This window comes from Pogoniulus pusillus, chromosome 1 (assembly GCF_015220805.1).
Source record: "Pogoniulus pusillus isolate bPogPus1 chromosome 1, bPogPus1.pri, whole genome shotgun sequence".
NCBI classification, from domain to species: domain Eukaryota; kingdom Metazoa; phylum Chordata; class Aves; order Piciformes; family Lybiidae; genus Pogoniulus; species Pogoniulus pusillus.
Genome location: NC_087264.1, coordinates 11,905,153 through 11,931,664, shown reverse-complemented (window position 1 = coordinate 11,931,664; position 26,512 = coordinate 11,905,153). Strand labels below are relative to the sequence as shown.

At 40.1% G+C, this 26,512-nt stretch overlaps 1 protein-coding gene across 3 annotated transcripts in view; it reads left to right on the top strand.

Moving 5' to 3' along the window:
- The window catches only part of TECPR2 (tectonin beta-propeller repeat containing 2), a 43,676-nt gene extending 28,866 nt beyond the window's left edge, over positions 1-14,810 (top strand). For 2 of the 3 annotated variants that reach the window (XM_064169866.1, XM_064169699.1), the window contains exons 18-20: positions 12,514-12,655; positions 13,861-14,010; positions 14,277-14,810. In XM_064169866.1, coding sequence (XP_064025936.1) covers positions 12,514-12,655; positions 13,861-14,010; positions 14,277-14,434 — 450 coding nt within the window. In that variant the 3' untranslated portion in view covers positions 14,435-14,810. Of the gene's footprint in view, positions 1-12,513; positions 12,664-13,860; positions 14,011-14,276 lie in introns of those variants that run through there. The other variant, XM_064169784.1, reaches the window with a different exon arrangement.
- Positions 14,811-26,512: the final 11,702 nt, after the last annotated feature.

The window sequence follows — 26,512 nt, the reverse complement described above, 5'->3', positions numbered from 1 at the left end:
GGCAGTCCATTCATCTAATCATTGCAAATAACTTTTCTTTTTCAAAAGCAGTGATTTTTCTTTTCCTTTCTCTCCTCAATGAAAGTTTATTTTTTTCTAACGCCACAGATTTATGGGCACATAGGAGAATGCAGCCTTGAACCATATCCTGAGCGCTTGCTGTATGCTAGCCAAGAGGGCAAACTGGCAAGAGGCACAAGGTGCTGCGCCTGGATTTAGGGACTGTCCTTATTATCACAGTATCATCAGGGTTGGAAGAGACCTCACAGGTCATCAAGTCCAACCCTTTACCACAGAGCTCAAGCAGTTATTAAGCATGCAGTGCAATTGAAGCCCTTCTCTCTTGTTCCCAGAATGGGCAAACTTTATGTGATTTCTGCCTGCCATCTGGGAGAATCAGAATGGAAAGAAGCCTCCCAAAGTACCCTGAGAATATCTTTTCTGAATACAGAGAAAGGATAAAAGATGTTTCTCCAGTGTCTGCTTTCTCTTTCAATCTCTTCTTAAACCTCAATGCTTACTTTCATTGCTGCTCTAATGTTTTGCAAGTTAAAGTATGAAATGAGAGTTTTTTTCTGTGTCATGGTTTGGGACTGCTGTAATGGAGCCCTCTTCTGACTACTAGTTTCATTCTTTGCTCCTTGGCACAACAACACTTGAACTGTCTGCTGATCCAGCATAGTAGCATAGGATGTGTTTGCATATTTGATTTGCATTTTCGAATGTTACAGAATTTCTCTTGAAGATGTTGTAATGTGTGGTGCTTTTGAAATGCCATATTAAGAAACAAAAGTAAATCTGTGGCAGCAGAGTTGCGATAGTTTGTTTGTTTTTTACATCATTCACCTTTATCTCCTATCAGTTAATTACTATGTGATTCTCAGGGTGTAACAGCAAAAAAGAGCAGGGGAACAGGGAAATGAAACTGCATATTTGCATTTCATCAGTTATTGCAGTGCTGGTTAGACTTCTGGGCTGTGAATGTGATTAGTCAGGCCTGCAGAAATGGCACCTTGTTGTGCACGGTAGCAGAGCAGACAGTACCTGTGTGCCTTGGAACAGAGGCTGGATTACACTGTTCATTCTTTGTGCACTGCAAGTGGGGCTTTCTCATGTGACCTCTAAGAGGCATTTTTTTTCCTGCTAAGAGGCACTAGGGCAGCAGGAAGAGGAGACAGGATATCCAGTGATGATGTCTTTCATAAGGGTAGTATTCTTAAAAAACAGAGAAAGCAACTTCTAGAATGTGTTCCGCTTAAACTGACTTCGCCAAGAGACAGAGAATTAAACTTGTGTAGTATCTTTTTATTAAGGATTTTTTAATCCAGGGAAATAATAGCCCTAAAAGCTGCTTCCCTACACTGATCCTGTCTGGTTTATGTGCATTCTCTACTCCTCCACCGAAATAGGTTCAGTTACTCAATACCTAGGTGTTTACAAGAAATTGGGATTTGCTATGGCCCATTATTAAGCAGGGACTTGCTTATGTAGAAAATCTTTTAAGTGGACAAGCTTGGAAATCGAATTATTTCCTACTAGATTATTGAGGAAGCTGGATGATGTTGCCTTCCAAAATGATGACCTTCTGATACCCGAAGCAGTGTCATCCTTTCTCCTGTTATCTTGCCATAACCTGATGTGGAAAATTTAGTGAGTCAATATGAGAGGGCAAAAAACTCAAACACTGCTTGCAGAGATGAAAGCTCATGGGTTGCATGCTTGGTTTAGGACAATTTCAGCTTGTTAAAACAAGTCATTACAGTACTTGAAAGAAGAGACATTCATTCTTTTACAAAGGTGTAATGCAAATTTAGCACTTGGAAATAATTTTCAAGTTCACTTATTTTCTGTCTTAGCATTTGGATAACAGATACAATATGATGGCTGAAAAGTTGACTATTTTGTGAGCAATATTTGCTTCTTAGCAGCAGCTTACTGTTATCTATCCCTTAATTGACTTTGACACAATTCATGCTGTACCATTTTATCTTCAGAATAACAATAATAGTAAGAGGTATTTGTGGACAATTCAGTCATTTTCTGTTTGAAGAAGGATATAAAAATTGGCTTTCACTTGCTTTAAGTACAGGAGCATTCTCAAATAACGTAATTTAAAACCAACTATGGATATTTCATTCCCTGGTAAATGTCAGAGCCAATATGATTTGCTGTATCCCAGATCTCATGACTCATGAACAGCTTGTGAGCAGCTACAGACTCTACTTTTATGGTGTCACTTCTCATTAAAGGAGTGCTGCAGTTGCACAGCATCCATCTTTCCACAACTTCATGAAAGTATTCAGAGGCAATACTGACAATACTCCTGACAAAAAGCAGTGAATACAATTTGATTGCAGTCTTTGTGTCTTTGTGATGCTGCATTTTGTGGTTTTGTTGATTTTGGGGTTGGTTTTTGGTGTGTTGTTTTTTTTTTTTTTGATCAAGGCTAAAATCATTCTTATTTGTTACCCTTCCCTGTGTAACTCCCTACTGCAGTATTGCTTGAGATGTAAAATAACATCTTCTGTTCCCTGCCCTCCCTTGTTTTATTTTATCCAGTACTTCAGAAATGGTTGATAACATCATTACAGTATCTTGAGCATAGTAGTTTATATATCAGTGTTTTCTGTGCTTCATCCATTCTGTTCTGCAGTCTTAGAAGTCAAAATAATTACATAGTTGAGTATATTTTAGGAAGATGCTTTAGTGATATTGACAAAGGTCATCAAATTCTTTGAATAAATGATTTAGACCAAGAAACAGAAAGTGGTTTGAAACTACTATGTGCTGTAATATGTCTCAATAAAAAATGTAATGCAATAAAAATGACCAGGAAATATAAATACTATTTATACAGATGATATAGAGTGTATTTTTATAAGCATGTACATGTATATTTCTGAAGATTTAATGTTTTTCAGATTTCTGGACTAAAGAAATAATAATTTAGAAAATTTATAGTCAATAAGACTAATGCAGGTGATTATGGAGTAGAAGTTGATCAAAAGGTAAAAAGTATTAAGTTGCTTTAAAAGGTCCCCAGAAGGTGAACACTTGTTTGAAAAGAATTCTTTCAACATTTCAGCTTTGGTTTTTGGTACCTTCTGAAAAAGATGCAGGGGCAAAATTTGATCTTGAGAAGCACTTCCAACAAATACTACCTAACATAAAAACCGGCAGTTTTGTGTTAAGTAGTACTTACAGGAGGAAGTGGTGAGTACTCTTCCAAGATCAGGTTTTACAATTACATCTCTTTATGATAGGTGCCAAAATCAAAGCTGAAATATAGGAAGGAAAAGGTTGGTTTGAAATGATCTTCAAGGATTTGATGTTTGGAGAGGGTGGGATTTTTTCAACTGAAAATGCTTTCTAATTTTTACTTCAGAATCGTCCATGCCACTTTTGAGTGTACTTGCTGTGGAAAACTCAATTCTTGGGCACTGCTGTTCAAGCCTGGTTGTTTTCATGAGCGTGGACTAGCTGGCATTACCCAGCACAGATACCCTTTTGAGTTGCTGAGATCTATTTTGAAGTACTAAGACAGGATATAGAGAAAGTGGCATTATTAGAACAGCTCTGCTTGTAATGGAGAGGTAATACCCTTACTAAACCTTGTGTTATCGATAGATCAGACTACCTAGTCTGTTGTTCCATATGTCTTTACTCATGTGAGGTCTCCTGAAGACATTAATAGGGGGGAGGGTTTTTCTGGAGAACTGCACTTTACAAGATGCTATAGACAAAAACTATGTTTTGGCAGTAGTCAGAGTAACTGTATTGAGATGGGTTGCATGTAAGTATACCAGATCAAAGCTCCATCAGAAGTGTGTATTGTTTGGCTGATTTAAAGTGCTATCATGTTTAGGTTCAAATATGTACTATTCTTAGCAGGTATACCATTCTTAAGAGCTAAGTTACATAAGAGGTGCTTTAGATACTGAAAAAGTGCAATTCCAGCATTTTTGCTAAAGTTGCCTCAGACTGATTCCATTGCTCATTTTGGTCATTATTTTCCTTTTCGTTGAAAGTTAAGAAAACTGCTACTGCTGTAGTAGTTTGCTGTATTTTTCTGCCTTGGAGGTTTAGCCTTCTGATACTTGTTCTAAGGCACTGCTATCACCATGTTCAGAAAAGTGCGTGTGTAGCCTGTCATATTAGATAGCAATTATCAGTGCCCAGAAGCCTCAGATCACAAAAAGTGTGCTAAGCAAAATACACCCAGAAAACTGAGGAGAGGATCCTTCCATGTCTTTCTGAAATATGATCTCAAGGTTATCTATTTGTTTGCTTTTTGGCAAGGCTTGCTTCCACCGAAAGCAAAAAAACGTGGGAAGGAGAACCTTCTTTTTTCATTTATTCAGTACTAGAAACATCCTCGTGTCTGCACTCTTTCAATGTGCCCATGCTTGGATCAGCTAACCCAGAAGTAGGTATTTAATTATTTTTCAGAGAAATGTATTTAACATTCAATTGGGTAAACAAGATAATTGCAGTTACTGAGTTTGGAGAGTTTTTGAAATCGCTGTTTAGAAATAAAAATGTAATTGTGTAAAAATTCTTGGCTAAAGGCTTTAGCAAGCGTGTGCCTGGGTTTCAGCAGTTCACAGCATCACCAAGGATGGAAGAGACCTCATAGATCATCAAGTCCAACCCTTTACCACAGAGCTCAAGGCTAGACCATGGCACCAAGTGCCACGTCCAATCCTGCCTTGAACAGCTCCAGGGACGGTGACTCAGGTGCTTGCAGGTAGTGAAAGCCTGAAGTATTTAATAAATAGGGATCTTCAAACAGTGATTTGGAGAGACAGGTATAATTGTAAGTGTTTGAGGGATTTTTTTTGTTTGTTTTCTTTCATTTTCATTAAAATTACATCTGCATTTTGTAAATTCTGGTTAGAGCAATTTTAATTGTTGCTTTCTTTTGTGTGGCTGAATTTCAGCTTTCTTGATTCCAAAAGCTATGTCAGGGGAGGAGCTGGATCCCATTGACAGGTTTGTAGTTAGTAGTTTAGAATTTGTGAAGTAAATAGGAGGAGCAAAGATAGGTGCTAAGCTCAGATTGTAAAGTCGCTCCGGAGAACTTCAGTGAGCCAACAATTCCACTGTAAGTAAGGATACACCTATGCATAAGTGGTGGATATGTGGGACCCTTCAACCTTGAGGACCCCTTTGGTGTAGTACTGTCTCATCTTATGATGATGCTGTAAGGTGAAGTGCTAGCAAATGCTAAACAGTCTGGTCTGTAGGAAGACCCTGTCTATTGAACCCCAGTCTAATGAAGCTTAGAAATGAGCGAGGCAGAAGAAGTTGGACTATATAATAATGTGGTAAATGGATCCTGTGTCTGGAAGGCAATGATTTTGCTTCTGAGCCCTGGAATATGATTGTTTTTATCCAGTAACGTAGCATGTTGTATATCCTTATATTTGAAACAGTACTTAGTCCAGAGCTTTACCACTGGATGAGTATTACTAGATGAGTAGTAATTGTATCCCGAGAGAATTTCCAGTTACAGGACTGTGATGTTTTGAGTGTTACCTGCACCTCCCCCCTCCCCACTTTGGAAATTGCCCAGACTAGACTCAGCTGGCTCTGGAAATTTGGATGAAGCTTAGCAGAATATATGAGCAGATACTTACAATATATACATTTATATACAGGGTAAAAGGTAATACAGAAACACAACAGCCCTCCCAGAAACCTGAGTCCCTAGGAGGGATTCCCAACCACCCTTTCATCTTCTCCCACCCCTCTCAACCTTACCCCAGTCCCAAGGAAGAATGGAGGTTAGGCCAGGGGGTTAGGAAGCAAAGCGGATTAATCAGAGAAACGGCAGAGAAGCTAGAGAGAGGAAAAAATGCATCTCCAAGCTCCCCAGCAGAAGAAGAAGTAGTGACTCCCTTATCTGTGTTTGGATTCTTGTTCTTATACATCTTAGCAAGCCTGTGAGTGAAGTAGACATCACCATTGTTTTCCTTCCACAGCCTGTAATCTAATCTTTCTCACCAGAACATTCTAGCTAGCTTCAAACAAGCATAAGTATGTATTCTGCATCCCAACAGATTGTCACTTTGCAGAATTGGTGTAGCATTTTTTAATTTGATGTGATTTTAATTTTTTTTTTATCCCCTCCCTGAGTTCATGTGATTTACAAGTGTTTCATTGCTGGGTTCTTTGTTTGTTTTTTTTTTTCCCCTCTGATTATATAAATGAATACTAACACATAAAGGTTACATGCATAAAGTTTCACTAAGTAATGCAGCAATGAATTTCTGTTAATATCAGAGGCCTGTGACATTTTGATGACAAATGTGAAATAACATGGACAAAGACTTTTTAAAAAGCAAAATGGCAGAAAAAGCAGGTTTAATAACTGCCTTTAAATGTCAGCTATTTAAATTCAAAATCCAGAGGAGGACTTTACTGGCATAGCCTGTGTGAGAGGTGTGTCACTGATGCTTGTTGAAGGTCTGTTTTTGAAAAACGATCCCTCAAAATGCCTTCATTACTCAGAGCTTTGCTTATACAAAGTTGTTATTACCCGGTGCTAAATTGTCTTTCATGGGAAATCATAGCACATAGTGTTTGCTTAATGTATGTTTCAGTAAAAACTTAGCTGTTCTTTCCTGATAACTCAGTTTTCCAGTATGTTATTGAAAATACTTGTGGTAATTGCAGACATCTTAAAATCTCCTACACTATGTCTTATAATATTAGATGTAAGACAGTGTGGCCAGAACACAGGTGGGCAAACCTGAGTAGGGCTGTAGTTTGTGTGGTTTTTAAACTGATTACATTAAATTAAAAAAAAAAAAATTGTAAGGAACAGTTGCACTAAGTATTTTGAGAGTATTGTATGGTTTGAGCGTGTCCAGAGAAGGGCGACGAGGCTGGTGAGAGGCCTTGAGCACAAGCCCTACAAGGAGAGGCTGAGGGAGCTGGGATTGTTTAGCCTGGAGAAGAGGAGGCTCAGGGGTGACCTTATTGCTGTCTACAACTACCTGAGGGGTGGTTGTGGCCAGGAGGAGGTTGCTCTCTTCTCTCAGGTGGCCAGCACCAGAATGAGAGGACACAGCCTCAAGCTATGCCAGGGGAGATTTAGGCTGGAGGTGAGGAGAAAGTTCTTCACTGAGAGAGTCATTGGACACTGGAATGGGCTGCCCGGGGAGGTGGTGGAGTCGCCGTCCCTGGGGCAGTTCAAGGCAAGGTTGGACGTGGCACTTGGTGCCATGGTCTAGCCTTGAGCTCTGTGGTAAAGGGTTGGACTTGATGATCTATGAGGTCTCTTCCAACCCTGATGATACTGTGATACTGTGATACTGTGTTTTGTTGAACTTTGTTGTGTTGAAGAGTCACGTGGCTTTGGCATGACCTTTTCCAGGATTTGATGCCATATGTTGTAGTCTTTCCCATGTTTCTGCAAGAAAAATGCTTGAAATAAAAAATCTGAAGTTGATAAGAGAGAGGTCAAAGAGTTTCCTTCTTGGCTTTGCTTTTCTCCCTGACTGTGCTAGCTAGAAACTGGAGGTATCCATCTAAGGCCCTCGCCTCTTTATTCACTAAAGAAAGTGGGGGAAAGGGTTGTATTGTTGTTCTAAGGCTTCTGAGGAAAACAGCTCTCCAGTTTTTCACTCAGTAAATAGTAATCTTTTTCTGACAATTCTGTAGCAGCATTACTGATGAACACAAGGCTTCCAGGAAGACATGGATTCACCTCTCCTTCCCTTCTATACTGTGTTGAAGTTATCTGCAGAGAGAAAAAACAGCCTTTAATTTAGCAAGCTGTTCTCTTTCAAAAGACCAGAATGTTTTTCATTCAGAGAATACTGCTGTTATGTTGCTTGTGCTTTCTTGATATCTGTAGTACTGAAAGTGGTTTACAGCCTTCATTTACATGGAGTTTAAATTTCATATTCTCCACCTGGGTTACAAAAAGCCCATGGTAAGCTGAAGACCTAGGGATGCCCAGGGAGGTGGTGGAGGCACTGTCCCTGGAGGTCTTCAAGAAAAGACTGGATGAGACACTTAGTGCCCCATGGTCAAGTTGACTGGCTAGGGCTGGGGGATAGGTTGGACTGGATGATCTTGGAGGTCTCTTCCAACCTGGTTGATTCTATGATTCTATAGCTGGACCTAGGGGTATTGGCTGACTGTCAACTGCATAGGAGGCAGCAGTATGACCAGGTGGCCACAAAAGCTAGTGACATCCTGGCCGACATAGTGGCCAAGAGGAACAGGGAGGAGATTGTCTCCCTGTACTCAGCACTGGTGAGGCCGCATCTTGAATGTTGTGTTCAGTTCGGAGCCACTCAGTACATGTAGTGCAATACAAGTACATTGAAGTGCTGGAGTGTGTCCAGAGAAGGGCAACGAGGCTCATGAAGGGCCTGGAACACATGGCATCTGAGGGAGCTGGGGTTGCTCAGTCTGGAGAAGGCTAAGAGGAGACCTCATCATTCTCTGCAACTACCTGAAAGGAAGTTGGAGCAAGGGGAGGGCCAGCATCTTCTCCTTGGTGGCAAGTGACAGGACTAGAGGAAATGGTTTCAAGCTGTGCCAGGGAAGGTTTAGGCTGGATGTTAAGAAATATTTCTTCACTGTAAGGGCTGTCAAACACTGGAATGGTTTGCCCAGGGCAGAGATGAAGTCACTGTCCCTGGAAATGTTTAAGCAGCACGTGGACCTGGCACTTGGAGACATGGTTTAGTGCTGAACCTTTGGTGCTTGGTCAAGAGTTTGACTTGGATGATCTTTGAGGTCTCCTTCAATCAGATGTATTCTGTGAGTTGAGAAAATAATGTGCAAATAGCTCTATATTGTGGGAGGGTCTCTATAATTTGGGTGGTATGTAACACTGGTCAGTGGGGTCTGGCTGTCAGCTATGAAAGTAGTCGGAGTAGTCAGATCTTGGCCTGGACCAGCTGAAGGTATTTCTGATTTGACTTTTAAAGGTGAAGAGAACATTTGTGCAACTTGCATCCACTAATCTGCTAAAAAAAGGACTGAATGTGGACATATTGAGAAGATTATGTTTAGTCTGTCATCCTGGATAGAGCAGCAGAGCAGAGATAGTGGAGGTCTACAGATACATGGAGTCTCTGTGTGTATTGCAGTGATAGAAAATGTTCTGATGATTTTTTGTGTGAGTATGTGTTTGTCCTATCCTTCTTGAGGAGGAAGCTGAACCATTGTGTTCTAGGTTCAGCTGTGACTGAAGTAGTTAGAATAAAACTCTGGAGTAGCAGGCTGGAGAGGTAGGAAGCACATTAGTTTTTACTTTGAATTTTGTTTGATACTGTTACTCAAATGAAGTTCTTGTACTGAAGCTTATTTCTCTGTGTTTTGCAGGGAAAAAAAAGTGATTTGCACAGAATTATAAAGCTAATGGATAACTTTATAACTTAAATATATTTAGCATAAACACTATTTCCTGATGTAATTTAACAGTCTGTCAGTTAAGTGCTTCCTTCAAGTTTACTTCATTTTTATCGGCACTATTTTCTCATCAGATACATAGGTGCTAGGAAACTATTTTTCTTTGTATTCACACTTGTTACTATGTAGTTTTAAATGTTAAAAAGTACATAGTTGGCATGTGTTGCAGTTGTACGATTTTAATGGGAAATCTTCAATATCAAAAGACAGAGTGCAGCTGGGAGTTTTGTAGCTGAGTTACAAAAAGCTGAGGCCAGGAGGATTTGTGTTTAGATTTTTTTACTTTAGCAAGTTTTGGTACCACAAATAAAAGGACTAGAAAATCTACCATTTTTTAATCAGATAACACTGAATCCATTAATGCTTCATAAAAAGTTAATCTCTGACAGTAATGACTATTGTGGATACATCTATAAACAGAGTTTGGTGTGTCAGCATCTGGGGAGTAAGACTGAGACTGGTGAGACATTCTTTAAACCTCCAGACTCTTCCATGAATTACTAATATGACATATCTCATATTTAAGGTATATAAATCTCATGAATGCTGGTGGAAGTTAAGTCAAGTGGGAAAAAGCTATGTTCAGATAACTCATTAATTTCCATGGCTGCTGGTCTCTGAAATGTTATCAGCAGATTTATAAATTTGTACAGATACTTCCCTGCTACAAGACAACTCTAATCTTTAGCTGCAGCTGTAGAGATCTATTTTTTGTTATATAGATTATTAAATACTTGAAGCATGCTTATGGTAATTAAACCTAGTGAAAACGAGGGATATCTCAGATGATGTCAATATGGTTGTTTCAGTCTTAAAGGTTTTTTCCACCTTAAACATTTGTATGATTCCATGTCAAGAACATTATAAATTCATTTTATTCACCCTACTGTGGTAGCCATGAGGACACCTTTTTTTTGTAGATGGCTGCTTTCTTGGAAAAAACCCAAAGGCAAAACCTTGACAGCAGGATCTAAGAATTACATGCATTTGTGTCTCAATGTCTTGTCAGTGAGTTGTGCCAAAAGCTGCTGTATAAAAACATCTCACTAGCTGTCCTGTCAGCTGTGTTCTTCACTGCCTGTTGCACAGCAGAAGGCTGCAGTGGTGGGAATGGGGGTGGTCTGTTAAGAGCATTGGATGCCGTCACCAGTGTATTGCCAGGTTCTTTTATGAGAGTGACTTTATTGGGAGGAGCTAAGTAGCCTCAAAAAGGAAGAGAAGTTGAAAGTGGCATAGAAGTGTCATACCCAGAGACGCAGGGAAACTTATGGAAGAAATAGGACCATGCTTAGAAAAACAAAGATCAAAAATAGGGAGAGGGATGGATTGAAGCTGTGCAGTAGTGAGGCTCATCGTGTGCCAGCAGTGTGGGGAGGTGAGCAGGGTGACATGGGAAGGAGTAGACCAAATTAGCCATAGAAAGAAGCAAATACAAATGGAGTGGAGAAACATGAACATGGCCAGGAATAAGGATCACTTCCAGTGAAGAGGCAGCAAGATCAGAAGGCAGAGTTGGGGGGGGGGGAAGAGAATAGGGTTGGGGTGTTTTGGTTTGGGGGTATTGGGTTACTTTGGTTGATTTTTGGATTTGTTTGGAGTTTTATGGTGTGTTGGGTTTGGGCTGTGTTTGGGATTTTCATATTTGGTTGGTTTGTGGATTATTTTTTTTTTTTCAATGCAGTAGTGTAGTACCAATTTTTAAGTAGCTAGACAGTTGTAAAATCTGTGTTATCAACACTCTTGGAAGACAATTAGGGTTTTAGTCTGTGTTGAAATTGCAGCCTTTATGAATTTACTGTCACCAGAAATAAGCACTTCACTAAGCCTGTATCAGCCTCATGCTTTCAACATAATGACGGTACCTAATGAGTACAGAGACATGGGGAAATAGTCTGTCAAAGGTCTTGGAACTTGAGTAGACAGGATTTATTTGGTGATAAAAGTTGAACTTGATTGTAGCTGGGTCAGACACATGTTAACACAAGAATTTTAACAGCAAAACCAGAGTAGCTAACTGTTATGTACATAGAAAGCCCACCTGGGACTGGGTTGTGTGCTTACATATGCATACTACTTTATTCCTAGGTTTATAGATGGCAGAGCTGCTTGTTCTTCTGTTTATCGCACTGGAAATTTACCTTATGTCTTTGAAGTTAAAGCAAGAAATGCAGAACTTCTTTGTGAGGTGCTGATATATTTCAGAGCATCTTACTGTTTTTTTTTCAGTCTCTTTGTTAGACTGATGAGAACTTTTTTTCCCTGTTCTTATCTGTGTTTTGTTTAGAGTACGTTTTGCAGAGTATCTGTATTCACTGAACCTGTTGGCTGATACATTTTGCTACAAAGTCACCATTTAATGATATCTGTAAAATGTGGTGAGGAACAAGGATTTTGAACCATAATTAGGGCAAATCTCCATTGAAACAGATGGAATAAGGACTTGCCTGGGAGCAGAAAGGGAAGTGCATTTCACTTGGGTTTGCCAACAGTATTGTGGATACTGTCAGGCAGGTGTGGCTGCTCCAGTACTGCAGTGGTCTGCAGTCAGTTCCACAGTTGTATTCCTGTAGAATGGAGTCATGGGAAGATGGCAGATCAGCATTTCTTTGCAAAGAGGAGACATTCAGACAGTGAAAATGTACTCCTTATATATATTGAGAAATAAAATTCAGGGTTAGTTATATTATCAAAACTTTCTGGGAGGCCAAAGGAGAGCACTGCCCTGTGCATTTTGGTGGAAGAGTTGCCTTTTCAACTTGCAATCAAAACTGTACCTGATTGGAGTAACAGTGGTTAAGCAAATAGGAATATTATTAGACTTGGATGCTGAACATTATATTTGAGTATCATTGTCAGTAAATTCTTGTGATATGGATTCATATTCTTTTTCTATTTAGGAAGGGATTGACTTTGGAAAGTTGGTAATTTTTTGCAATGACAAAGTGTCACTTACATTTCTTCCTGTCTTTAGTACCTGGTAAATATTTTACTTCTCTTGCTTCTGCGAAGAGCAACTGATACAACAGTACAGAGATACAATAGTACAAAGTTTAAATACTGTGTTTAATTTTTTTATAGCCAGTGGGAATCAACCTGGTCAGCATTCATTCGAGTCCAAACGATCAGATGTTGTGGGCAATTGATAGCAAATGGAATGTCCATGTTCGAATTGGAATTACAGATGAAATGCCTGTAGGCACTGACTGGGAACATGTACCAGGTAAAAAAGTCAGTGCATCAGTTCCTTGTTCTTTCTGCCTTTTCTCAGGGGGTTGGTTGGTTTGATTAATTTTCAGTTGCTTTTTAAATTGGTTAGCCAGTGCTTAAACCAAATGTTTTTTTTTTTTTCAGTGGTGAACTGTGCTTATTTATGGGATCATAGTTAAGCATTTGAAAAGAAATTTCTTTTAAAGAGGACCTGGGTTTTACTTAAAATCACTAAGTAACTGAAGAAAAATCTGGGGGTTTTTGGATGATTTTCTGTTGTGTGTTATTTTGGGATGCTACCACTGCATTAATAAATGGTAGAGTTCCCTTTCAGTTAGAACTGAAGCAGTGTTTCTAAGCAATAGGAGGCTCCTGGTGCTGGAAGAAGTTTTTTATTTAAATGTGCTATGGCATGAGGTTCCTATTTAGATGTGGCTAACAGAAGCCTAATGCTATTTTGCACACCTTTCTGTTAATCCTGTGTGCCAAATATATTCTAGATTGGGTAGCTAGTTACATTTTTGGCATGCCTGTAAATAAAAGTCAATTTTAGTTGTTTCTTTCAAAATAACTGCATACTGACACTGGCTGCTTTTTACAGACTTTCCATTGCATAAGAGCATGGCACTTAGTTGTGGAGGACTTGCTTGTGATAATGGGACAAAAACCTTCCACAATATCTGTAATGTTAACCATTTTTAGAGAAACTGAACTTATTACTGTTGGATTATTTCCCGTGTGGTAGTGTACAGTGGAGGGTCTGAAAGATTGTTACAGAAGTCCCCTAACTGATTGTTGCTTGTGGCTGTGCCCACAAAACAGAATGGAACCACAGTGTGATAGCCTTCCAGTGAGTACAAAGTCTGCAATTAAAAAGCTTTTTTGTTCACCAGTGTTCCACGTGCTGCAAGTGGCCTACTTTCTGATGTTCTGCTTACACAAGGCCAGAAGCTCAAATTCAAATAGGATCTACTCAGTTCAACTCCTCTAAAGTCAGTTTAAGGAAATATGTAGTCCTGAACTGTTTCCTTGACACTCCTTTCTTGGAAAACCTCCTGAAGAACTGTGTATTTCTTTGTGCCTTCTATAATGAAGAGTTCTCTAGCATTAACATATAGAAACACTTAGAATCTTGCTGACTTCATAAACATTTCTGCCAATGTTTTAGTATGTAGAAAGCCTGTGATGTATTCCCTTTTGATGTCCACTTATTTTTAGGTTTACAGGCTTGTCAGCTGGCTATAAGTACAAGGACTGTCTGGGCACGCTGTCCAAATGGAGACGTGGCTCGTCGATATGGCATTACTGACAAGAATCCAGCAGGAGACTACTGGAAGAAGATTCCTGGAAATGTCTCACGTTTAACAGGCAAGTTGGTTCTGCATGGCAGTTCAAAACACTGTCATGTCTGTTTTAACTTCTGCCTAATGGTGCTCAAGCCGACCATATGCAGGGATTGCTGCATAATCGGAATGCTTTGTTGATTGTGACAGTTTCACCAAGGGTGCTTTCACCATAATAAAGAAAACCTGTTCTGAGTATAATTAGGAAAATAAATACAAGTAGAATTTTGCTAACGTCTGTAATTGAAAGATACTATGTTAATTAAAAGATGGATAATTTATGCTTTACAGTGACCCCTCTAGATGAACTGTGGGCGATCAGTGCTTCAGGATCCCTTCTTCAGCGGCTCACTAAGACCTTTAGCCATTCCCATAATTTGCAGAAAAATAATGACACTTCTGTTCTGCTTCACACTGATGATTTTGAAGATGAATGGGAAGTGATATGAAGTCTCTCAAGCTTGTGGAGCAGTGAGGAAAAATTCAAGGACAGAATTTCTGTTATGTATGTACAGAATGCTGGATCTAAAAGCCACTCATGTTGGACCTATGATATTAGCACTTTTGTATTGAAAAACCGACCTGTTAAATATCCCCTATGCTGTGAGTTCTGATGTTTGTTCCACTGTCTCTTGGGAGACTCTTTAGGTGTGGCATACTGCAGTTGTTATACCGTACTACTGTAGAAGCTCCTTTGGAAATATAACTCTTAAGTTAATCTTACTAGCAATGAAAGTGGTATTTCACAACAGCATGCACACTAATACATGTGTACTTATTTTGAGAAGGAATTCTGTTACATTAAATATTTCTTTACAGCAGAAACATTAAGCATTTTTCAATTTCTTCTTGTACTTGGAACTCCAAGCTGATGGGAACATTCTCCAACTGCTGTACATATACTTACAGTTTTCCCTTGCAGCATGGAAGAAAATATGACAAAGTATTTCTTAGTAAGATCTTAGAACATCACCATTACACAGCATTGGTGTTGAAACGAATTTACTTTGATCCATTTCCTTAGAAATATCTGCAAGGCCATACTAAACTTCCATTTCTGTAAATTTGGTTCATAATTTGACTTCATTCACAAGGGAGGAGTTTGGATTATATGTAATATCAGGGGAGGAAATTTTGCCCATTTTACACAGCCATCAGGAAGCTGACAGATTTTGAGGGTAAGTCTCGCTTTGGAATAGGAAGAAATTGTGTGTTGGATTTGTAGTACAAAGCAGGAATGTACAAGGCAGCTTTCATAGTTCCTGTTGTACTGTATTTGTGCCTCCAGCCAGTGCTTTAACATTTGGACTCATATTGTTTTGAGTACCAAACCTAGGTGTATTAAAAGGAAAAATGGTAATTGATAGAATTACCTCTAGGTCCCATTAAATTAGTGATATCATGAGAAAATACTTAACAATATTCTGATTTTTAGCTATGTTAGCTAAATTTTGAAGTGTCTTAACAAATATTGCAGTAGAAGTGATGAACTGGGAAGTAACCCAAGTTAATCATTTCTGTTTATTTTTCTTTAAATCTTGGAAAGATACCTCATCTTTTTAAAGCAATAGAACTACAGATGAGAGAACCTGAGTTCAGTATGTAGGCAGAGGAGTTATTTTTGTTCATTCTAAACTTACAAATCATCAGAATGTTTTGAGCAGCTGCTAATCAATACTGTATAAGAGCCAGCTTCAGAAAGGGACAGCAGTTGAAAAGAGAGGATGTTTCTGTTTTGAGAATTTAACTACGTACAGAAAAGGATGTGTTTTCTTTTTAACCTCTGTTCTCTTTCAGAATAATTCATGCATGTACTGCACAAAACTTGGAACAAACATGGTGCAAGGTGAGAATGTGAATCGCTGGGGAGAGAACCAAGTTGTGTCACTTTGTTTGGTAGCACTTGTGATATTGGCTGTCAGTTCTCTGTCTGATCTTCCAGTCTTACATGGAGGACAGATTTGTTTTCCTTTTACAGATTATATGTTTGCTTCATTGCGATCTCATCCATATATGGAGATTGCCCCAGGGGGCTTTTTTAGCTTCTCTGGCACTGGATTGTAATGGAATCAGCTTGTGAAGTAATCCAGTCTGTTTTATACAAGTGTAGTTTGGTATCTTGAGGACCCTAAAGAAGCTGAAATTCAGTTTGAAGGAATTTTGTGGCAGCTCCTGAATCAATTGCTTTGTAGAGGGGACATGTAGAGGGCACCTCTGTGCCCTGCCAAGCTCCAGATGCTAAGATACAATGGCATTATTTAATAGTGACACTTTTGTATCACAGTTTTCAAAGTCATCTTAGTAATGGCTTGAGCTTGCTAGTTGCTGATTTACTGTATAATATTATACCTTGCTATGGTAATTAATATTACATTGGTGTCAACAGCTCTTCTCAAACTACTTTTTAGGGTAGTTTTAACGAAATTAGGATGGGTTTTTAACTTTTATTTCTGTACTTAGTTTTTTTTTGTTTTGTTTGTGCTTTGAGACAAGTGCAATAAACTAGATTTTTAAGAAATAAATTATTGTGGTAAGACTCATATGTTGTATGATTCACAAGAGAGTTTTCTCTGTCTGGAAATTGTCTTGATGAGGAAGACAGACCTGCTTATTAAACTCCTTCCCTGCTATTACCCCAGACAATATGGCAATGACAGTGTGAGGGTATGGATACTGTGAAGTCTGTTTCATGTATTTTAAAACTATGATATTTGTGTCGAACCAGAAAAATGGTTGTCTTCCAAGCAGAGACAATTAAACACTTCTAATACTTGAATGTCAAACTTACTGTCTCCATATTAAGAAGGTCATGCTGTAACATAAGTAATCAAATTTCTTTCTTTACATGTTAAAGAAAAATTGCACTTGTGTGTTAAATATTTTAGCTTTCAGTGATGAATATGCATGCATGGTCATGTATAGAAAATAGTCAGGCAGAAAATAGTGATTGTACCGTGTGCTGTAAGTGCACTCTTCCTTGGATTTTGCAATGTATGAGCTTGTCTGAAGACTTCCTGTAGTTCTGGCCTTAAACTGGAACTGCAGCTGAGGCTTCAAGAGACTGCCTTGGCTTTACTTCCTAGAGGGAAGAAGTTATTTCCTGACAGAGTTGCAAACCTGGGTAACTTCACTCAAAAAAGGATAGTAATGATTACGTTTCTGATGCTTAAACCTCCTTGCAATCACAGGGATCCTGTACAAACTCAGGTGGCCATGTCCTTGCTAATTATCATACCTTTATCTTGGTAAACCGGTTCAGCTGCTTCTGCTGGCTCCTGAAGGGAAGTGGTAGTCTCCTTGCAGCACCAGCCGTGTTTGTTACGCAGGAGTAATGCTTATGTCAGAGGTTAAGGAAGGTCAGATGACTGAGTGAGCAACAACCACCTTACATATAAAAATAACTTGTTTTTCTTTGTCTTGCAGCAGTAAGGAGGAATAGCATCCATGTTAAATGGTACAAAAGAAATGTTTCACTAACCTGTATCAAAGAAAATACATAAATCATGTAAGTAAGATAGCAGAATTGTTGTTAGGAAATGCTGCTACAACTAAGAAAGTCATAATGAGGAATACTTAATTATGGACTTGGCTCATTGTCTAAACATAGCTTTTTATTTATGCAGGTACAGAGAGTCACGTTTATTACAAATTCTTTGTATCCGTGCAAAAAGTGTCTTTGATGCAATGGATAAAAACTCCTCCTTCTTCCCCACACACATGAACATGAAGTCTGAACTCCATGAGTCCTCTACATCTCAGCAGTTGAATCTTGTCAAGTGTCTCAAAGGCACTTGTGGGTTATTTCAGACAAGCATGGCATTCTACCTTCTTATTTTTTTGCTTCTCTCTTGAAACTCCTTTTAATGAGTGAGCTGTTGATACTTGTTTCTGCTAGAGCTCTGGGTAGATTTCAGAGGATGACCTGGAGACACCTTTTCAGTTTTGAGTGTAAAGACACAAAATTCAAGTTCCTGTATGCCTATGCCTTTGCCTTTTAATCAGCAATTAGAAAAGTTTAAGTCCTGTATGGAGTTCTCCTCATTATCTTGGTGAAAAACCTCTGGTCTTCATTTTTTACATCCCATCTCTGCCATCAGAGGTGGAGGGATAAGGTCTGGATGAAAGATTTATAACTGTAAAATGTGAGATGCAGGCTGTGTTCTTCCTGCAGCCTTCCTGAAAGTGAAAGTTGCATGTTGAAATAGTATTATAGTGGCCAGTAGCCAGCAGCAAAAGCTGATGTATCCCTTGCCAGAAAAAGTAAATCATCCTGGTTGGTTGGTAATCAGTTATTGTAGTTAAAAATAACCGCTCTCACATCAGCAGAACAGAGCCTGTAATATAGAGGACAGGATTTTAATTACTAGAAAGTGAAAGGTGAGTTGCAGTTATTAACTTTTGTGAATTATTACAGCTTGGAGCTCCACCAATGAAGTTTAAAATGTCTGGACAAATGAAACTATCTCCTTAGTCTGCTGAGTGGCGATATCTAGATTTATCACATAAATAGCTATGGACTTCTCATCACTTGAAATCAAGATGGAGAGGGTTTTGGTTCACTGCAAGAAATATCGTAGGTTATGCTGTGGCTGCTATCCTACTGTAAGCTGGATGAAGTTACCAGTATGATTCCTTTGGTCTTTGAATTTATCAAAGTTGTTGGGTTAGCCATCAAGTTAAAATTTTGCTTGATGCTAGGGTGAAAAAAAAAGCACTGTAAAAAGGTAGAGATCTGTTTGAGAAACTATGTCCATATTGAATTTGGACTTTTTGTGTCTGCATATATAAAGGCTTTGGTTTCTGTTCTCTAAAAGCTAATACAGTGATAATATTAATAATATTTAAAAATACTAAGTCATCCAAACTGAAAAAATGCCCTTTCTATCTTGGTTCTCAGAAATGACTGAAATACACTGCTTTTTATAGCCTGTGATAGAGGCACTCAGTTGTGCACAGCTGAAGAGCACTAAGTGAAGCTGTAGTTGTGAATTAATCTTTCAAACATTTTTCACTGTATTTCTGTCTAATGTAGAAAAAACAGTGACTTAGTTTTCCTTCCTTATAGCCTCATCTGAGATTTAGCAGAGACTTCAATTTACACTTGTGTTTTGAATCTAGATAAAATATGCAAAAAGATGTATACAGAGCTGTATTTATGTCTTGTGCTTAGCATCTAGAATTTGCACAAGTTGACTGCATGCTTTTTTTTGTATTCAGTGGACCTGTAGTCTGATAGGTGTAGTGAGTCTTTGGCAGGACCTCTCTTGTTGTTCAGAGAATGCATAGGTATCTTTTGTATATAGGATGGAAAAGTGGCATAGATGTTATGTCTGTTAAAGCATGAAATGGGAATACTCAATAGATGACTCCCTGCTGAAATTGTTACACTTCTGTATTTTGTCTAAGTGTGTGCTGGATGAATTTAGCAAAGCTCTCCTGGGTCAGGTGAAAGACCAAGCTGATCAGACTTTTCCTGGGAAAAAAAATAAATAATACTGTGAAGAAAATTCCAGGGAAGCCCCCAGCAGACTGCCTGGCACACATGCCTGGCTACAGAGCGGGGGATGTACAAAAAAAGAATACATTTGCTTGAGCTGCAGGGGGGGAATGCAACAGCCAGCAAGAAAACCCACAATCCCTAGTTATTATAGGGGACAGACCAGCCAGCTGATCATGGGAAGTGCAAAGTAAGGAAGGTAATTGCTAGGATGACTGAGATTTTTACTTGCTCAACTCCCACGTTTGTCTTGCTAAATCTGTTCTCTGCCTCAACAGATGGGCTATAGTCTGTTCTCTCCGGGAGCTGCACCCAGTACTCCAAACTAGGAGTCCCTTCCAGCCCAAAGCATTCTGTGATTTTACTGAAGCCAAAGTTAATGCCAGCAGGTTTTTGCATTACCTTTAACCTTGTCCATAATCCTGTGCAGCAAGTTTTTCACCATTGCTGACTGCCTGCAATATGGTAACTTCTGAAACCTGATTTTAATAGGAGATTTTCAAGATGGAAGGTGACAGATGGTTGGTGGTTGTGTTTTTTTTATTGGGCAGAGATGCCGTCACTTGCCAGATGAGTTTTCAAAGCATACTGAGCAAGGTGAGCTCAGCTTTCACGTCAAAGGCCATACTTCATTCAGTCTCCAAGTTTCGCAGTCATACATCCAGGGATTTCTTGCAGCTAGTTTTAGCAATAGGTTGACATCTATCTTACTGTAGGGTTCAGAGACCTAAAGAAGAATATTGTCTCTGCAGAGCTGTACTGCTAAGAGCTGGACTTCAGTGTCTATCATAGTGCATTGCTGTCTACAGCTAGCTGAAGGGAGACTGTAGCCAGGTGGGGGTTGGTCTCTTCTCCCAGGCAACGAGCAACAGAACAAGGGGACACAGTCTCAAGTTGTGCCGGGGGAGGTATAAGCTGGATGTTAGAAGGAAGTTCTTGACAGAGAGAGTGATTTGCCATTGGAATGGGCTGCCCAGGGAGGTGGTGGAGTTACTGTGCCTGGAGGTATTCAAGAAAAGCCTGGCTGAGGCACTCAGTGCCATGGTCTAGTTGATTGGATAGGGCTGGCTGCTAGGTTGGAGTGGATGACCTTGCCGGTCTCTTCCAACCTGGTTGATTCTATGATTTGTTCTGGGAAGTATGAACAGGCTTGTTGTTTACATATGATTCCCTACCCTTGAGTTTTGCCAGCTTCCACAGTGGATAATAGGACTCTTTTGCAGATCTTGTCAAACACGTGGATTTTTAGGTCTGTCTGCTGAAGCATTCATGTTTAGATCTAGGGTTTCTGGCTACAGTTCTTAAAGTCAGCCAGGAAGGAACATGTCAGCATAATACAAACGTGTATCACATCCTCAACCAAGCATTACAAAAGCAGCTTCCTTCATGCTGTCTTCATGCTGAATGTCACCAAATTACATGCAGTTTTTCATGTAAAATTCAGCATTGGGGGAATCACAGAAACATTCCAGTTGAAGAAGACCCTTAGGATCATCAAGTCCAATCAATATCCCTACTTTACAATGTTCACCCTTAAACCATATTCTCAGGCACCACATCCAAATGCGTAGCACTGCTGTTGTATCTACCATCTGCAATTTTTTGAGCACCTTAATCAGTCACAGTGACTTCCAGCTTGAGCTGGGTAATTTTTAAATCCTCTGTCTAATGGACCCAATGATTAGACCTGTCTCTACCCAGATCATTTGCATATCATTACCCTATTTGTATTCTGCATTCAAGATTCTCATCTTTATTATTGATCTCTGTTGGTTTTACAAGTACCAGCTTATATGGAATAAGTAAATTTAAAACAGTGATTCCCCACATTTTTGAGTGAGTTGAACCTGGATCACTCCTAAAACTTCCCAGAAGGTTTTCCTTCACTTTTTCCAAGTACTTTGTATTGAAAGCACTGCAGAAGTTGTACCCTCATGTAAACCAAATATGGTGCACTTGACAGCGCCTGATGGATCATTGAGAATCACTGCTCCAGAAACAGTGCTGCAGTAGAAATGGGTAACATATTCTTGCTTTCCCCAAAAGAGTAAATAGTCTGATAACTATTAGAAATTAGGGGGATTTTGTTTATTAGCAGTGGTAGTGTCGATCTCTTGGCTTAGCTGTTTTCCCAACTGCAGTTTTGTAGTGTCTGAATTCGGTTGTCATGTTAAACTTAAGCAATGCTGTTAACAGTTATAACCATACTGTGGTGGCTAGAAAAAAAAATATCTTTTTATTATTTTGGAAAAGTGGTTTGTGAGAATACAGCCAGGCAACTAGGCAATATTGGAACATTTGTCTTTCATATTTAGTCCTATGTATATCCATGGCAAAGCTTTCATGACAATGGATCTTGATAATCATAGAATGGTTTAGGTTGGAAAAGACCTCAAAGATCATCTAGTTCCAACCCCACACACACAGGCAGGGACACCTCTCACTAGAACAGGTTGCTCAAGGCCTCATCCACCCTGGCCTTGAACAACTCCAGGGAGGGAGCATGCACAAGCTTCCTGAGCAACTTCTTCTAGTGTTTCACTACCCTCACAGTAAAGAACTTCTTCCTAACATCTAGTTTAAATCTCCCTTCTGCCTGTTTAAACCCATTCTTCCTCCTCCTGTCATTGCAAAATCTTGTAAATAGTCCCTCCCTAGCCTTCCTGTAGGCCTCCTGCAGATACTGGAAGGCTTCTACAAAGTCTCCTCAAACCTTTTCTCCAGGATGAAGAAGAATAATCCTGAGATGGCTTCAAGGACTATTATTATTACTAGGACCTAAAGCTTTGCCATATCTCTAGAGGCAGTTTCACTGCTGTTCAGCCAAATAATTGATGTTTTTGGAAGCTGTCCCAGGCAAGAGATTTTGTGAAATAAATTAATCTGCTTTGTGTGAAGTGATAGCCAAGTACTGATTATCTGTCTGCCTTGGCAATGACTCCAGAAGTTTTAACATGGATGACATTTGGGGAAGGAACCATCTTCTTGTTTTGTTTTGTTTTTTTCATTCAGCCCAATGGCTCTGCTGTATTCCAGATAAGCAAGAAGTGTCTTTGTAAGCCATTCTATGCCACTTGCTGGGAAACAGGGGCATACCTTTTCAAAAGATAGTCAAGTCCCAGGAGGAGCTGTGTGGCAAGTTTTGTAGCATATTTGCAGGCTTGGTCCTGGTTTGGGGTGAAACAAGCATTGCATAGTGCTAAAGTAGTTTTGTTTCTCACTGATAGGATATGTTCCCATCTAGATTACTACAAACAGCTGGAAGCACCTGAACTTCAGAAAGAAGTGGTCCTGAGGAAATTAATAGTCATGACCTGAGCAGAGATAATGATTTGTAGAGGGGGGCAAGAATAAAAATCAAAGGAGCCTTTGAAGAATATTGTTCTAATCTGCAGTTGCTAGAGTGAGTAGAGGTAAAATGATGGTTTCAGGGAGTGCTGAGGAGAATAATTCTGACCTGTAGAAGAATGAGGGAAGGATAATTTGGCTTAATGACAGGAAACATTTCCTGACAATAAGGCTTATTAGGTTGTGCTGTTGTCAGGAAATTGTGGCAGTCCCATTCTATGAAGCATTTAAGACTGGTCAAATGTAACAATCCCTGTAATAATGTAAACAGATGAGAACATCTTTGAGAGCCAATTAATATTCTCTTGCTTTGCTTGATTCTTTTATAGAAGTGGTATCACCCTGTTTTCACTTCTTTAAGTACCTTTATATCCTTCTGTATTCTCTTTGGTAGGTCTGAATTAGCACTAGCAGAAAGTTGAGGCTTCTGAACATGTAGAATGTGTGCATCTTCTGTTGATAAGTAACAAATCAATATCGAATTATGTTTTCCTACTGCAGAGGCCAGGGATGAAGGAAGGCAGGCAAAACTGCCATAATCATTGTGCTAGAGTATCACATTTTGCTGCCACAAGGAATACAGGTTCTCCATAGGTTCTGAGCTCAGGACTTGCTATTGCACTGCATTCATCCCTTTTGCCAGCAGGACTAAAAGTCATCAGCTCAGACAGCCAAATAGGCTTTTTTATTCAAACACTCAATAATAGAAAAAGGTGGGACACATATCTTTCTGCCACATTGTGTTTAATGCTTAGGTCATCAAGGACAGTTGTGGTCAATATTGCATTCAACCAGCATGTACAACAGGAAGAGTTTCTCCTACAGAGTCAGCTGCATCAATGTCAAGTTTGGATCTGAGGAAAGCTTAGCTGTATCCTAATTAACAAATAGGGCCTGGTAAGGTCACATTCCAAAGGAGGGATTTGGTTGCATAATTTTCTATGGTTTTGTTTTAACAGGGAGTCTACACAAGATTTGTTTGGTATCTGAGCAACCAGTTTCTAAAGCATCAAATCCCAAGCAGGAGGCAGGAAAGGCTTCTTTTGATTCCTGAACAAAAGACTTCCGAATACCCTCCCAGCTCTGTATTCTTGCTTTGGTACAGTACAGCTCCACTTCTCCATGCATGAACTGCAAATGCTGAGAGGGTGCATAGATGCAGATCCAGTCTGCCAGCTGGGACTTAGCACCTCCCAAAGGTAGTGCTCAGTGCTTCTTAGCACCCTCTGAACGGCACAGGATTTAAGCAGAGCTGTTCCTTTTGAGTTGGAGGTGGGCAGGGCCAAGCTCTGTGTTACTCCTCCCTTCTGTCTGGCTCGAGCTTGGAAAATTACTCTCTTATTATCAGGCGCAGCAAAGCAATTTGCTCACCTTTATTTTTTCTCCTCCTGCCATAGATCAGATTTGGAAAGAGGATGGGAACACATCAGAGGCCTGCTGATGTTTTAGCAGAGTGTAGAGGATTGTGATTCTCTTTATGCCTCTGGCTGAGAAAATGTGCCTGATAACTCCCTAGCTTGTACAAGCAAAAATGCTGTTTGCAGGTGCAGCATGGCCTGTTACAGAACAGGGTGTGCTGCTAGCTAGCTTGAGTGCCTGTGAGACTCGAGGAGTTAAAGGCAGCTGCTCTGGCTGCTGCAGGGCAATACTGAGCCAGACACTTCTTGTAATAAAAGTATTTACTGCCATTACTTGAGAAAGAGCTCAATCCCAGCTCAGAAGCTGGGATTTAACTGCTCTGTGTCTCCAAACAAATATGGGGGAAGATGAGATGCGAAGCTGGCTGTTCATCCCGTGGGCAGTGTAGCAGTGCCACAGACATATCGTTGCTAGGCATATCTAAGCATGTGTGTATGCAGAGCTGATACCATGCGATACCGAAGAATTAGGTCCTTAAGTTCTCACAGCATTCATGATACAAGTGTTGTGGTGCTTGGCTCCAATGTCTGGCTGTGCTTTCCTCCTCAAACCCCAGGAGCCTCCAACTCAGAGCTTTCCTGGGGATCTGATCTTACTGGGGAACCAGGACTTGCCAAGTCTTTTCAGCAGTGAAGGATAGTTTGAATTGTGGCCATGCTCATCTCTCATCACCATGCTGGTATTGTGCTTCCCCTGCATCCTGAGAGTGTGATTGTAAGCAGTGCTGGAATGGGTCGGGGCAGGACAGGCTGTACGAGTGGAGAGGGCTTTAATCCTGAGAAAAGGAATGGATAGTGGAGTGCCTTCTGCTGCACACCCAGCCTGGCATACCCCTCAGGAGAGGCATCGCCCCCTGAGTCACCAAACTGACTGGAGCAAAGCATTACGAGAAGATATACCTTGAGTCTCACCTAGAGCCTGGTATCATAGCCCTGACTGATGAGGGGACCTATGACAAAGGTTGGGATGATGTTGTTGTTATGTGAACTGGCCATCTCCAGCCAGCATGTTTAACAGAGCTCCAACACCACAGCTGATGTTAAGGTAACCTGGGTGGTACACACACAACCTTAGCTGCACAGCTGGCATTTCACTTTGAAGTTTTATCCTTCAGAATATTCTGCCTGATGAGTGACACAGCAAGTGACTCCTCTGGTCTGCCCTCAGGGCTGTCTCAGTAGGTATTTTTTTGCCAGTGTTCTCAGTCTAACTATAGCCTTGGTGCTGCTACTGACAGAGATGAGGTGGCAGCAAAACTGAGTCAAACCTTGGTTATTTGAAGGAGGATACAAACCTAAGGGAATGTCGTGCTCTTCCTGCTGGCATGTGTTTCCCTTTGCTGTCTTTGAGAGCTCTGCAGTGGCTCTATCAGATGGTTGTGGCCCTATGGTGCTCTCATTTTTTCTAAGCTCTATGATCCTTAAGATCCTGGCACCCCTCTGGCTGGGCAAATCTGCTAATGTATTATAAGTTAAAGAGGTAATGTACCTCTCTTGTTGAATGAGCAGTCACTCAGGTCATCTCTATTACTTGTCAAGACTTTTGTCTAGCCTGCCTTTGGCCGTAGCCCTGCCTGTGCATGTCATAAACAAAAGACTGAAATCAGTCTGAGACTCTGTGTCTTTCTATTTTGTCACTTTGAGTCACTAACCATCAATAGCTTTCCTTATTGCAGAAGTGGGAGAGAACAGGAGAGCACTAACAGATGGTTTTGGAGGAAGAGATGTTCAAAAACATCTTCTCAAAGGACTTCATCCTCTTACTGTGAGTTAGAAGTTACTTTTAGGTTTTGCTCTAAAATGTTGCCTCAGACATTGTCGGGGAAATGGCATTATGAATGTGCTGCAGTAAAATATGTTTGCTGTAATTTGCTTGCATCATTAAAAAGAAGAAACCTAATGATTATAAAATAAACATCATGCCAAAAGAACACCCTTACATCAAAGCAGTAATTGCCACTGGGGCTGGAACAAAGGAGCAGAGGACCATTTGCCCTCAAAGCCATGAAGCTGTAGGAGGGGATCCATGGCAAATGGTGCAGGAATGAGGGAGCCTAGAGGCAGGGAGGATGCTGTCCGCCTCAAAGCTGGCTGAGGAGTGCAGCCAAGTGCTTTCTTCCTGGAAGCCTTTCTTCCTTTGGCCTCCTTCCATTGCTTTCCACAGAGGACCCTAAGGGAAGGGCTTGGCTGACCCTTGGGCCTTGTTCATCTCCCTCTTGAGATCCGTGGAGCTTCCTGCTTGTGTTTGCTTTAGGTGGGGAACA